The sequence below is a fragment of the Pteropus medius genome, unplaced genomic scaffold, assembly GCF_902729225.1.
Source record: "Pteropus medius unplaced genomic scaffold, Ma_sr-lr_union100, whole genome shotgun sequence".
NCBI lineage: Eukaryota > Metazoa > Chordata > Mammalia > Chiroptera > Pteropodidae > Pteropus > Pteropus medius.
In genome coordinates, this window is record NW_024343578.1 from 1018744 (window position 1) to 1031881 (window position 13138).

General features: G+C 40.1%; 1 protein-coding gene across 15 annotated transcripts in view; it reads left to right on the forward strand.

The window, feature by feature from the left end:
• Positions 1–13138, forward strand: part of ERC2 (ELKS/RAB6-interacting/CAST family member 2) — a 907956-nt gene that overhangs the window by 713457 nt on the left and 181361 nt on the right. For all 15 annotated transcript variants that reach the window (XM_039867403.1, XM_039867394.1, XM_039867401.1 and 12 more), the window contains exon 16: positions 12477–12611. In XM_039867403.1, coding sequence (XP_039723337.1) covers positions 12477–12611 — 135 coding nt within the window. The remainder of the gene's footprint in view (positions 1–12476; positions 12612–13138) is intronic.

Here is a 13138-nt window from a genome sequence, read left to right on the forward strand (position 1 = left end):
GACAAGTCAGCTACAATTGCAGCCAAAAGCTCAAAATACGTCAGGCAGGAGGCACATCCCATTTAAGCCATTTAATACATTGTCTCATATGGTATTGAGTTTCTCATCTCTAGTCTCTAGTGATAGAGAGTAGAGATGCATCAACCAGGATGGCTACACAAGGAATTCCTGTGTGGGACAGAAGGTTGTATTAGATTCTTTCCACCAACACATGCACGATGAGTGGCGTTTACATGCCCAATACTTTCCCATGAATGGCCCAGACTTTGAAAAGATCGGGGAAATCTTTTTGCATAGAAGTAAAGCATCATATCGACTGCTAACACTAGGAGTCCTGCTAATGGTTTACCTTTAACCACCACCTGCTAAGGCTGTGGCACAAAGGGAAGGGGACTGGCTCTATTTGCATCCCAGTACTCCAGCCAGCTCATACTTCTTCCTTTTCTCTCCTGCTCAAGTGAACATTTCAGATGTTAATGTGTTCCAGTGATGGGGTTCCTGACATCCTCAAATCTATCCTGTCTGTGCATTTCTTCCCACTTTTACTTAAGTTCTCTTCCTGAAAGCAGACCCACTAATTTTCTTTATATATACTATTATTCTCACAACCAGTAAGTTGTGAGAATAAAGTCCCCCAACATCCCCTCCGCACACACACACAACAAAGTATACAAGAGGACATAAAAGGAGACTTTTATAGTGATTTAGAAATGGCCACTAAATGAATGAAGAAATGCTCAGTCTCAAATTATTATTAGGGAAATATGATGCAGGTTTCCATGTATCAATTTTTTCAAGGTTAAAGACTTTAAATAGACTTCATTTTGGCACAGTATGAGGAAAGAGATGCAGCCTGGAAGTTGACCAACATTTTTGAAGGGAAATTTGTGATATCTTTCAAAGTTTAAAATATGTATATTCTAGAGATCTCTACCAAACCTCTCTTTTATTAGCACATTAAAGATATAGCTATTATATGTTGAAGCATCTGTCCTTGTTGAGACCATGCACATGAGAACAGGCAAAGCTGTTCCTTTGGAAAAGTGTTCTTTGAAGCATTGTTGGAATGATGAAAGACTGGAAATGACCCAAATGTCCATCATTCATGCACTCATTCATTCAACAAACATTTACTGTGTGCCAGGAAATGTATTATGTGCTCGGGATATATCTTTGAAGAAAATAAACAAAGGTTCCTGCCTACTGTTTTAATATGTCAATATAGGACTGGTAAACAGAGTGCATGCATAGAGGAATAATATGTATCCATTAAAAATTAGGTATCTATATAAGATCTTGACGTGGAAGGATGGCCAAGCTATATTGGACATTTTATTTTTAAAGGACATGTGCATGTGTCTGTGCTTGTATTATGCATAAAATTTTTCTGGAAAGACTGGTAAAGAACCTTGACAGTGGGAGTGGATATTGGGGAAAGAGAGAGGGAATATTACTTTTCTTTTTATAAAGTCTTTTGTACTATTTAATTTTTCATAGCTAGCATGTATGCTTTATATAATAAAAAACTTATAGATGTTATAAAAAAGAAGAAATCATAAAGCTAAGTCAGTAGATTTTCTAGAGAACTAAGGCTCACTCATATCACAAAGAAAATGGAAAATTCCTTAACCTATCTGTAGGCATTGAGACCAGAATGATTAGGTGTTTGATGCTGTTCAGACTGTGAGAATGGAAATTAATACCATAGTACTTTGGAATGCAAAATGAAAGACATGAGGTGGGCCTGTGGTATTACTGGTCATGGGCATGATGGACTTGTCTACACATGCAAATCAAATGAGAAGACGGCCAGGGGTAGGGGAAGGGCCTGGGACCAGCAGTCAAGTATTCTGGGGCTTTCTCCTGGGTTTATGATTAATCTCCAATCTCTTAGAGCCTCAGTCTCCCCTTCTATGAAACTGAACTTGGATTCATTGATTTAAGGTGTGGCCTAGCACTAACATTGCATGAATATGGGTTTTTCTGGGAAGTCCTCATTTATAGGAAAAAGATTTGAGATATCTCCTGGAATTCTTTAGCGTCTTTGAGAAAATCACCTCAACTTTCTAGTTGTCCACCTTCTAATGCTGTGAAGAAACATTAGTTATGTACTTTATTATCTGTTTTTGTGTAGATTCAACTTTAAATACATTTGGATATTTTATAATTAGGTGATTTCAACCACAGGTCCTAGAAAGGCAGGCTTTTTATATTCTACCTTAAACAAGTGACCAAGAGAAATTGATCAATACGTATCCACTTGATTAATCTGTTAGGAAGGAAAAAGAATAGTGCGATTCAACACACTGGGCATTTATGTTCTAAGGAAATTAGAGTATAATTTTATCCTTTTGCAAACTAGATTTCTGTCAGATCCACAAACCCAGAAGTTCCAGTTTGCCTATTCTTTGGGGGTAAGTTTTCACAGGGAAAGAGGTGGTAGTTATAAATGAGTTTTCATTTCTGCGTGCTGGGGGAATATCAACTTGGAGGAGCATGTGAGGGAAACTGCGAATGATATGTCTGTCTTGTTTGTGTGTCTGTGGGAGGGTCCATGGAGACCTTCTATCCAGAGTGGAATATGTGACTCAGACTCTCCTTCCATGGAGATCTAAGTTGGTCCTAGTTAGGGTAAGTTTGGAGTATCCCATATAAAGCTAGTAAGGGCACTGATATCCAAACAGAGGGAAGACGGCACAACAAGCAACCCAATGAGAAGGTCAACGCCGGAGGGAGTGTTTCATAGATTTGGTATTTGGGACACGCCACTGCCATTTCTCCCTTTCCATTTGTTTTTCAACTGATTGGAAAACTACTAATGAGCATGTTTACATTTTCTCCAGTTGTTTTACCCAAGTGTGAAACCAGCTGGGGAGAGGGGTTTGTTCTCTGTCCAAGGCCCTAGCTGTCTCTCCTTCTGTCTTCCTCTCACTCTCCCAGCTGCCAGGCCCCCTCCACCCTGCTAAACCTCTCCTCATTGTCTCACCACCGCACTCCCTGGGGTTCTCTCTGTTTAGCACAGGCCAGCAGCCCCACCACATGTTTTGCATTGCTCACACTCTCCCTTCTCTCCTCCTTTTGTTGTCATTTGTTTTGTTTTGCAGGAGGTGAGGTGCAGAGGAAGTCTTGGGTTTATACCCTTCCACTCGCCTTCAGAACTGGGAGCAGGCCCAGATTTTATTTGCTCCTATTTCTGTGCTGAGGTCAAAAGCCCCTGTAGGAAAGTGTCCTTCTATCCTCTGATAGTTCTAGGGCACTCATTTGTTCTCTCTGGGCTGCTCTGAGTTTCTGGTCTCTGCTGTCAGCAACGCAGTCCACTCTCTTAGTTGCTTAGCTCTTCTGCTGAGGGTGTCTCAAGCTTCAGTCATTTTAAGAACCACCTTTACAATCTTTTCTATGCCCTATGACATAATTTCTATGCATTCTTTGATATGCTTGTTATAATTTATTCAAATACATATTAAAGTAAATCCAAAACTATTAAAAGTCTGTTTACTGTCCTGTAAATCATCTTGCTTACCAGATGTATGGACGTTTCTCTTCTTGGCCCTTACTGTATAAGACTCTGTCCCTTCCTGAGGTGCTGCTGGGTTACTCGATCTCTTTAAGGTCTCCTTAGAATAGTCACTCACACTGTTAGTTCCCAATCTGTTGGCCAATTCTGTTTGGCCCTGCCCTGAGGTGTTTTTTGTTTTGTTTAGTTTTGTTTTGTTAATTTATTAGTTGAGGAGATGATTTGGTGATGCCAGTTCTGCCTAAGCTAATGGTAATAAATATTTGCTGAATGTATGAATTGAATGAATGAAAACTTTACCTCCCTTTTCAGCACAGTTTTAGAGTCTGAATGCCTCTTTTTCTTTTCTTCTTTTTCTTTCTTCCCTCCTCCCTCCCTCTCTTCCTTCTTTTCTTCTTTTCCTCCCTTCCTTCCTTTATTCCTTCCCTTCTTCCTATCCTTTCTTGCCGACCTCCCTTTTACTCTTTCTTCTTCTTTTTTTCCTTTTTTAGTTAAAAAATTAGGATTTTATTTTGAAGTTCACTTTCTAAAGAAACTTGTAATAGACTGTGCCCAGAAAGCATCCTTAGTTATTAGGAGAGTCTGGGATTTTTTCAGAGACCCTCTATTGACTCTCTGAGTTGAAATAGTTTAGACTCCACATAAAATATGTGTTGTTTACCCAGGCTCTTCATGCTCTGCATACTGTTACAGTCCTTGAAGAGCTTGTCAGTGACAAGTAAGATAAATGAATGAAGAGGACTTTACAAGTGTTTAAAAGCTAAGTATAGCATGTGCTGCCCACTACTTAATTAAACAGGCCTATGCTTAACTAAGTAACTTTGTGGTGGAAAGTTCTAGGGCTCTCCCCTTCCCCCCAGACCCTACCACCTCCAAGGAAGGTGCTCAGGATGTTAGAAATTCCTTGGTTGTCTGTAGTTGCTAATGTGTTAGCCTAGGTTTGAAACTGTCTTGTTGGTTAGAGCACTAAAAATTATTGTAAATGGTGGATAATGACTTTGGAGCTTATATTAGGATAGGTCACCAATGTCGACTCCCTTGCAGCTTGATCACAGTTTTATAATATGTCTGAGTTTCATCTTTTTCACAGCAACTTTAAAATCAAAGTGAGCTGCTTTTCTTCTCAGCTCTGATTGGGGTCAATGTCTAAAAAGACAGGGCCCATTTCCAGATCGATCTTAATTTTTATTTTTATTTTTTAATGCAGGGGTCAGTCCTTATGGATCTGAGTAGTAAGATATAGTATTTCCATAGGAAGCTTTGGAATTATAGTGCCAAAAATGCTAGCTGTGTGATCATTGGTAATTTTCTTAGTTTATCTAAGCCTCAGTTTCTTCATCCTTAAAGTGAGGATGCTAACAGCCTCTGCCAGTAGGTGATAGTCAGGTCATATATAGTTGAGTCACTCTTGGTTCTTATGAGTTTCTGCCCTTTTCATAGCAGCTATTAAAGATTTTAAAAATGGGCTCCCTCCGGCCTACATCACAGGGTCAGTGTGACTGACTAAATGAGATGACAGGAGCAAAGTGCTGTGCTTGGCATATAGCAAGGGCTGGGTAAGCATTGGCTATTATCGTTGATGTTTACAGGTTGCTTCATCTCACAGTGCCAGTCTTCTTTCTGCCACTGTTAAGGATCCTAATCTCCAAATTATCAGCACAATACATAGCACTCTTTCTCTACAAATAATTCTCCCCTCATGGGTTACACCAGCTGGTAACAGAACAGAGGTGACGATGCTCCTGGCTACAGTCATTCATAACCTTTTGTGAATTCCTCAGTTTCCTAAAGTGGCAACAGGAAGTTGATTGCCAGAATAATTTCCCTCTCCTGATTTTATAGGAAAAAAAAAACTACACAAAATGCAAAATAAGGAATAAGAATAGTAGACTAGCGTCTATCCATGTGGAACTTGGTTCATGCTAAAGACATTCTCTTCCCTACCTCTCCCATTTATAGATACAGGAACAGAGGCTCATGGAAAAGTGATTCATTCTGAGTCTCAGAGTGAATATTTGGCAGGCAGAAAAAGAATTAGTTCCAGACCTGTGTTACTTCCCCAGGAAAGATGAGAGATCTAGCTCTGTAGTTGATGAGAAGTCTCAAGAGCTGAGCGTCAAAGGCCTGGTAGGCACAAGAATTTTAGTCCTATGCAAAAGTTAGACACAGACTTGTTAATTATTCAACAAAGATTTTAGTTAGATTCTCACAAAAACAGACCCTGAGACAATGATTTGGTATAGGTGGTTTATTTGGGAGGTGACCCCAAGAAACATGATGAAAAAATGGAGAAGCGAGACAGGGAAGGGAAAAGATGGATAAAGGTGCATTATGAGCAGCTTTCTGTTATAGTCAACAAGGGCTGCACCATGCTGAGGATCCACTGAGAGATTCTGGAATACACCATAGTGCTGTCACACTAAGGTGCCAGGATGCTGGTTATTTATTCATCAGCTCCCTCCCTCATAAATTGAGAGTTGTTCTGAGGGCATGAACTCCCCAACATTTCTGGTCAGCCCTGTTCCCTGGCCAAGCCTACACTTCTGGCCATAAGAAGACCTCAGGCAGAGAGAAATGCAGGGGCTTGAGGTGGGGAGACAATAGCACATCTGACAATTCAAGCTGCAGGTGACCTCCAGAGTAGAACAAGAGAACATGGAATGGCAGTGACATTCTCTATAACAGTTAAGATCAAATAAGTGTACTTAATGAGTAAGTATAAAAATAGCAGCCAAACCCTCCACGATGACCTACTAATTTTCTGTCTATAAATAAGGACTGAGGGAGGTACCTTTAACAAAGTTGGAGAGAATTTCATTAATGTTCTGTTTGGCTGTAGTACTGATTAGCTGACTGATTTGGGGGAGATCAGACCAGTTTTCAAGGGAGGACCGAAGCAATAGCAGTGAATTATATGGATATTTGTAAAAGCATAGCCGTCGAGAGACTGGCCCATTTTCCCAGAAATGTCACAGTTTGATATGTATGAGCATATGGCTATGTCTGTCTTAAATTCCTTCAAAAATGACCCAAGTTGATAAGTTCTTCTGAGCAATAAGAAAGTGAATTATCATCTTAAACATGTTTTCTGTCCTCCCCATATCCAATAAAGGAATGAAGAAAGCAACACATATATACACATCCCTCTCATGTCTTGGGGGTCAGTTCCTCATTTTTATCTGCTTTTCCTCCTAAGGTGATTAGAGAGTGAATTTACCATGGAATCTCCCAGCCCACTTTTCCTTATCCTCATATCCACGCCAACTTTCAAATCTTACCTCAAGGGGCATCTCACCCATGGAGCATTATCTGAGGCCCCTGCCCTCAGCTAGAATGAATTTTTCTGCCTCTGGACATTTATGTAAATCAAACCCTTTTCCTGGCTTCTTTCCTTTATTGTGTTATAGTCAGTCCTCTACTTCCTCATATCTTATTTATCTTTGCTTTGTCCACTGCATCTGTCCTGAGACCTTATCCTTCATATCACTACTGTAGGACTCTGGGATCAGAAACCTGGTTTTAAGTCTTGTTCCTCAATTTACTAGCTGAGCAATCATGGGCTTTGTTTTCTCATCTGTAAAAGAGGGCTCCTAAGAATAGTTATCTCAGAACTGAGGATTCAGTGAAAGTATATTGGTCAAACGTTTAGCCTGGCACATAACTGTACTCGTCTTTGTGGTTGCAGGAGTTTGGTGAGTGTTTAAGGAATTCCTTTGCAGTGTCCACAGTAGAAGCTTTTCCATCACTGATTCTTACTTACTTCCTTAAAGTTCCCCGGTGCATATTCCCCTAATAGCTTCTTTATCCTCTTGCTTCATTTTGTCCTCCAAGAGTGAGCCAAGCAGTGGAACCCAAACCCCACTTGATTATGATTCATTGCCATGTGGGCCTGGTGGATGTCCAGGAAATCCCTCCCCTCCTCACTGTCCACTTGTTGGCTGGTGTCTCCATCTTTTACTCAGAGACAAGAACTGTTGACCTGGCCCTGATTTGGCAGAAATAAGACTAGTAGAAAACTTCTGGATTATTTCGGATTTTCCTGGCAGGAAAGAGGGAGAAAAGAAAATCTGATAGAATAAAGTGTAATTGCTATTGTATGGTATTATCTCCATATCCCATAGCAACAAATCTTATTGTATTTTTTCTTATTTAAACCATATTCATGAAGGTTTTATTGTTAATTTGATCCAGATGACTGATCAAAGCATAGTTCGTTATTGCCACCTTGCTAAAATATTTTTAAAGGCAATTTTAATATTACACTTTTATAGCTATGTAGTACCATTAAGCTATTGAGTCTATTACCAGTCAATCAAAGATTTTCATTTTGTTTCAAGAGCTCCTTGGATAAACTCTTCAGAAATGTCAAAAGAGATAGAATATATAGCACCTTTTCACAGATGGTATTCATCAGGAATTTTAGTTAATGGAGAAGGTTTCAGTTTCCCATGGTTGGCTAACACAAGTATTCTAAAAACTGCTGCTCATCCAAAAGCTAGGGGATAGTAAGGAAATGAACCCCTTAACACCATCAATACCGTTTATTCTTAGTGAGGCAATTACTCCGAGATATAGTGAAGTATCTCATGGGATCCATTTTACTAAAGAATGGAGCATTTCTTGAAGAAGACCAGTTTGACTTTTCCAACAGCTACAACTATTCATTTGTCTCGCTCTCCACATTCCCAAGAACAACCACCACCAAAAACAAACATACAACAGGAAAAGTTAAACTATCACATGAAGAGTTACTTACTCAGCTGGCTCATCATAGGTGCTAATTGTGTATTTTCCCTTTCATATATTCCAAAGTAAGCTGTACCCTTTCCATTCATTTCTCCATGCATTCATACATCTATTTGACACACATTTGCTCACTATTTACACACCACACTCTGTGGAAGTGGTGAGTACAAGGGTAATTCAGACATAGAGCTTACCTCAAGAAATTTTCAACCTAGTGGTAGAGAAAGCCAAGAAAGCACGATTATCACGTAAGTGCTGTGATGAGAGGGGGTCTGGTGTGGGTACAGGATTCTGGAGAAGGCAGCGGAAGAGGACTTAATCCCTTCTGAAGCAGGCTTAGGGAAGGCAGTTCTGGAAGTGATGGTGTTGAAGCTAAGACCAGGAGAACTGATGGGTATAACTTAGGTAAAGGTAGAGGATGAAGGGCATGATAGGAATAGAGACAGCATGTCCCAAGGCTGGGGAAAGGAGGAATGAGAGACGAGGCTGGAAGGCGAACAGCAGTTACCTCCCCAAAGCCTTGTAAGTGTGGAGGAGCTAGGTATCTTTTCCGAAGAGCAGTGGGGAGCCTCTGAGGAACTTGAAGCCGGGGGGTGGTGGGATCTGATGTCACTCTGGCTATAGATTTTGTTCAGTGGGAGGTGGGAGTACAACAGGAAAGCTGTTAAGAGCCTATTGCCCTAGAGAAATAAGGTGGTGCCTGGAAGGAAAAGGAAGTAGAAAATGAAATCTGATTAGATTTGTCTCAGCAGTCATGACATAATATAGTAAAACGAATATAACATGGTTAGCTGAAGGCGAGAGTGTCGAGTCAGCCATTTGGTAGACACTGAAAAGGAAATAAAAATGAGCTTCAGTGAATCGCTAAATGAGTCCATGAGTTCCCAAGTGCAGTGTGCTGTGGAAAGCTATCCCTCTCCAACTCCACATTAGTTTTCCTGGGAATTCACTTTTGACTGCCCATAAGATTTGCTGTTTAAGGCTTTGTGATAGACACGTTATGTATCTGATGGCTACAGGGATGTGAACCACCATGCATGAAATCACCTAGTAAACGTGTCTGACGTTATTTGAACACTTAGCATCCTTGTTTTTCAGTGACTTCTAGGGAGTTTTATTCATGGCTTCCTATCCTTCCAGACCATTCTTGGAAATCAATAGTAGGAAACCAATATAATTGGGTAGTGATGAGGATAGGTAGTATGCATTTAAAAAAAAAAAAAATTTGTAAGAGATTCGTTTTAATTTTACAATTAAGCAAACAGGATTGGTCAAACTTTTTTAGAGAAGGGGAAACCAGCAACCAGCTTGTAAGAAATCTATCACAGTTTAGGAGATGTGTTACAAGCAAGATAAATAAAAGTAGTCTAGAATATCAGGCCAAACTCTCATTTTTCATCTCCATTTCACACTCTTCTCTTCCCGCCCAGACTAATCAAAAGAAGCCTCTTCCGCTCACAATTGTTCTGTGTACATTTCCCCCAGATCTGGTATTCACATGAACAACATGGTTTATTTATATTTCAGCACCAAATTGGAAAGATGACATCATTCATTTACAGTCTTTATCCCATGACATGCCTACTCTCCAACACCTCATTTCAGCAGACACATTTAGGACTGCATATAGCATCTTGTTTAGCTTGTACATTCTTTTATGGGATACAGTTCAAAGGTAGGAAACTTTAGGCTTGTCACTGGTAAGAAAATATCTCATAAAATCACAGGAGCTTCCCCAAAGGATAAGGACATTATATTGTTTACAATAGCAGTTATTTGTTCATTTAGGCGCCATCGTTCATTCTTGGGCGAGTCTCTTTTTTCTTGACCATAACAGGTCTTACAGCTCCCTTTAGGCACCCAGAATTCTATTAGAAGACACAATTCCAGGTTTATTAGTTCACAAGTTCAAAAGTACAAACTCCCGACAATACTGGAACTTTATGGGAATGCTGAATTTTAGAATCTTCTGTACAATGGTAGGCCAAATAAGGGGAATCTCAGTACTTGGTCCACAACAGCTCCACTGACCTGTTTCTCACAGAACATAACTTGTCCATTGGGTCTTCTGATACTTTAAGTGAACATGTGAAGAATGGAAATGCTATCAGCTGCCAAAGGTTGCCCAGGACTTTTTAATTTCATTGTTAGGTGGATCTTTTCCTCTAATTTTGTTTTCATCTATATAATGCATTTTTTTTTTACATCCTCTTGGGGCCTTTCAAATATTATACACATTTTAAAAAATGGAGTGAGTAAATCATGAGACATCCTTTGGCAGGTGGAATTGGGATGTGAGGTGTTTCCGAAACTTAACAGAACCGAAATATTTATGGGAAAGTTATTTCTACCTGTTCAGCTGTTTGCCATTTTTGCTAGCAGCATGGCAATGAGAAAAGCCTAGAGATTAAAAAAGAGAAGACCCAGAAAATCTCTAGAAAAAAACTCTGAGGGCTGAAATCTATGCCTTGATTTTCTAACTGCAAATAAAATAGTAATACTTCCTCCTAGGAAAGTTTCAAGGATAGGTTAGACTTTACATTAAAAATACTACAAAAAATACACTACATTGGGTCCAGAATTATTATCAGAGTATTATTTATATACATAATAAAATTCCAACTGATTAGTCCCTGCCAGCCTCTGACTTCCAGCTGTCTTAAAGTGCTGATGGCTCATGGTCATCTCGAGCCATCTCGAACTACCAGTGAGATCGTTATGGCAATTTATGAGATGTCAATTCTCAGTGATCTTCCCTGTCTGAAAACAAACGTGCAGCTCACCTCTAGAATGGCAGCATCCCTCAAAATCATGGCCCATTCATTCTTTCGGTCACTCTTTGCAGCAACATGCATAGTGTCTCCACATTTTCTAGGCCCTGTGCTAAATTCTGGGGAGAGGCAGAGGAAAGAAACAGAACTGACGGACTGAACAGATAAATTCATGGTTGTAGAGTGGTGGTAAGCAGGAGGTACGCATCACCTGGCCTCAAGGGTGAGGTCCAGAAAAGGCTGTGGGTCAGATACAGAAGTTAGAGTTGAGGGAAGGTGGCTAGGGGAGGTGTGGCAGAAAAAGGAAGCAACATGTATCAAGAAGGAAAAGTGACTTACAATAAGCAACAACAATATTAATAATAATAACAGCATTAGACTTTTATTGTAAGACATTATGTGCCAGGTCCATAACTGACACTTGAAGTTTATCATAGCACTTGCCCACAGGGACCCCAGGGAGGGAAGCACTATTATTCCCATTTTAGAGTCGAAGATATCGAGGCTTAGAAATAGGTAACTGTAAAAGACCTCATAACCACAAAAGAGGTGGAACAGGACTTGAATCCAGTCTTATCTCTAAACCCAGACTTGTAGTTTCTACATTTCCTGGCTCTTTGGGCTGGATATTTTTATCTGCCTTTTTCCATGGTCTTTAGGCATTTTTCTAGATCCTCCGATCTTGTAAGTTCAGTTCATCACTGATATGTTCTTGCCTTGCATAATAAAACAGTACAATAAAACATTTCTATGGCCCTAAACACTTCTTTTAACTGTGACACCTCGTTGCCTCATGTGACAAACAGTGGGGAGTGAATTGGAGTGGTCAGCTCTTCTCCATTGACTTTGCTCCTTTTGCTCAATTTCCCCAAAGAACTATATCAGTTAAAACATCCATAGAGTGCTCCTTCACTAGAAGTCATCGTAGCAACAAACCATCTCCATTAGTATTTTTGCATTTGGCAGCTTTTGAGTGGATTTCTCTGCCTTGTCCTGTAAGACCATTGTTTGTCTGTAGTTCTGTGTGTCCACCCAGCCCTTTTCCATCTTTTCATCCAGGGCTTACTTCTCATGCTTGCTCTAGAGTGTAGGATGTGATTGTTGGCAGTTTGTGATTGCAAGCTTACTCTGGATCTCTGTGACTGCTTGATAATGTAAAAACAAAGCACCTTAGGATATATCCATTCTTTCCCCCTTTTAAATCACATGGGGGAAGTCCACTTACATCTACAAATGCAGATCCAAGAACAAAGTAGCTTCAAGGATGTGACAAAGCCTTTTTCACCAAAGCATATGGCATGGTGCACTCCTCATTAAGTTCCAGTTTGACTAAAAATTAAAACTTCTGGATTAGGAACAAAGGAGCCCTATAGGTGCTACAACTGTGCCCTGACTCTCTTTGATTGGTCTAGCTCCTGAATCTCCCTGGCTTTTGTTCTGCACAGACCCAGAACAGAATGAAGCTGATAGCGGACAACTACGATGAGGACCACCACCATTACCACCACCACCACCATCACCACCACCACCGATCTCCTGGGAGGTCGCAGCATTCCAATCACAGGCCCTCTCCCGACCAGGTCAGTTTCATTGCCGCTTACCTCCAGGACCCCTTTTACCCTTTGGATATTTTAAGATAAAATAAATAATCCTCAAGAAATAATAAACAGCATAAAGTGATACGTTCTTTGAACTGAAACTAATAGCTTTGGTATTTATTTCCATCAGTCAGGCAATCTAAATGTTTTCCTTTCTCCTTCCTCTTTAAGGTTTTGTCTGTTCTTGTTTATGTTATGCATTTTCTTTCCTCCCTTCCTTCTTTCACAGATATGTAGTCTATTGCTGGCTCTGTATCTAATGGTAGGTTACTCTGGAATGTCTCTTTCAGAATTTTAAGAGAAAGCACTTTATTTCCATGAGCTTGGCAACCAGAGAAGCTTTGAGTATGCACAGCACTTTCCTAGAAAATTCCTTAGTTATGCAAATTAACAGTGGAGTGAAACAACATGAGGATAAATCAGTTTTGCCTGCCTTTTGGCCACTTAAGTCAAGGGGTCCGGTTTGTTTATTGTGGACCTTATCTTCTCCCTTGAATAATAAAACAAGT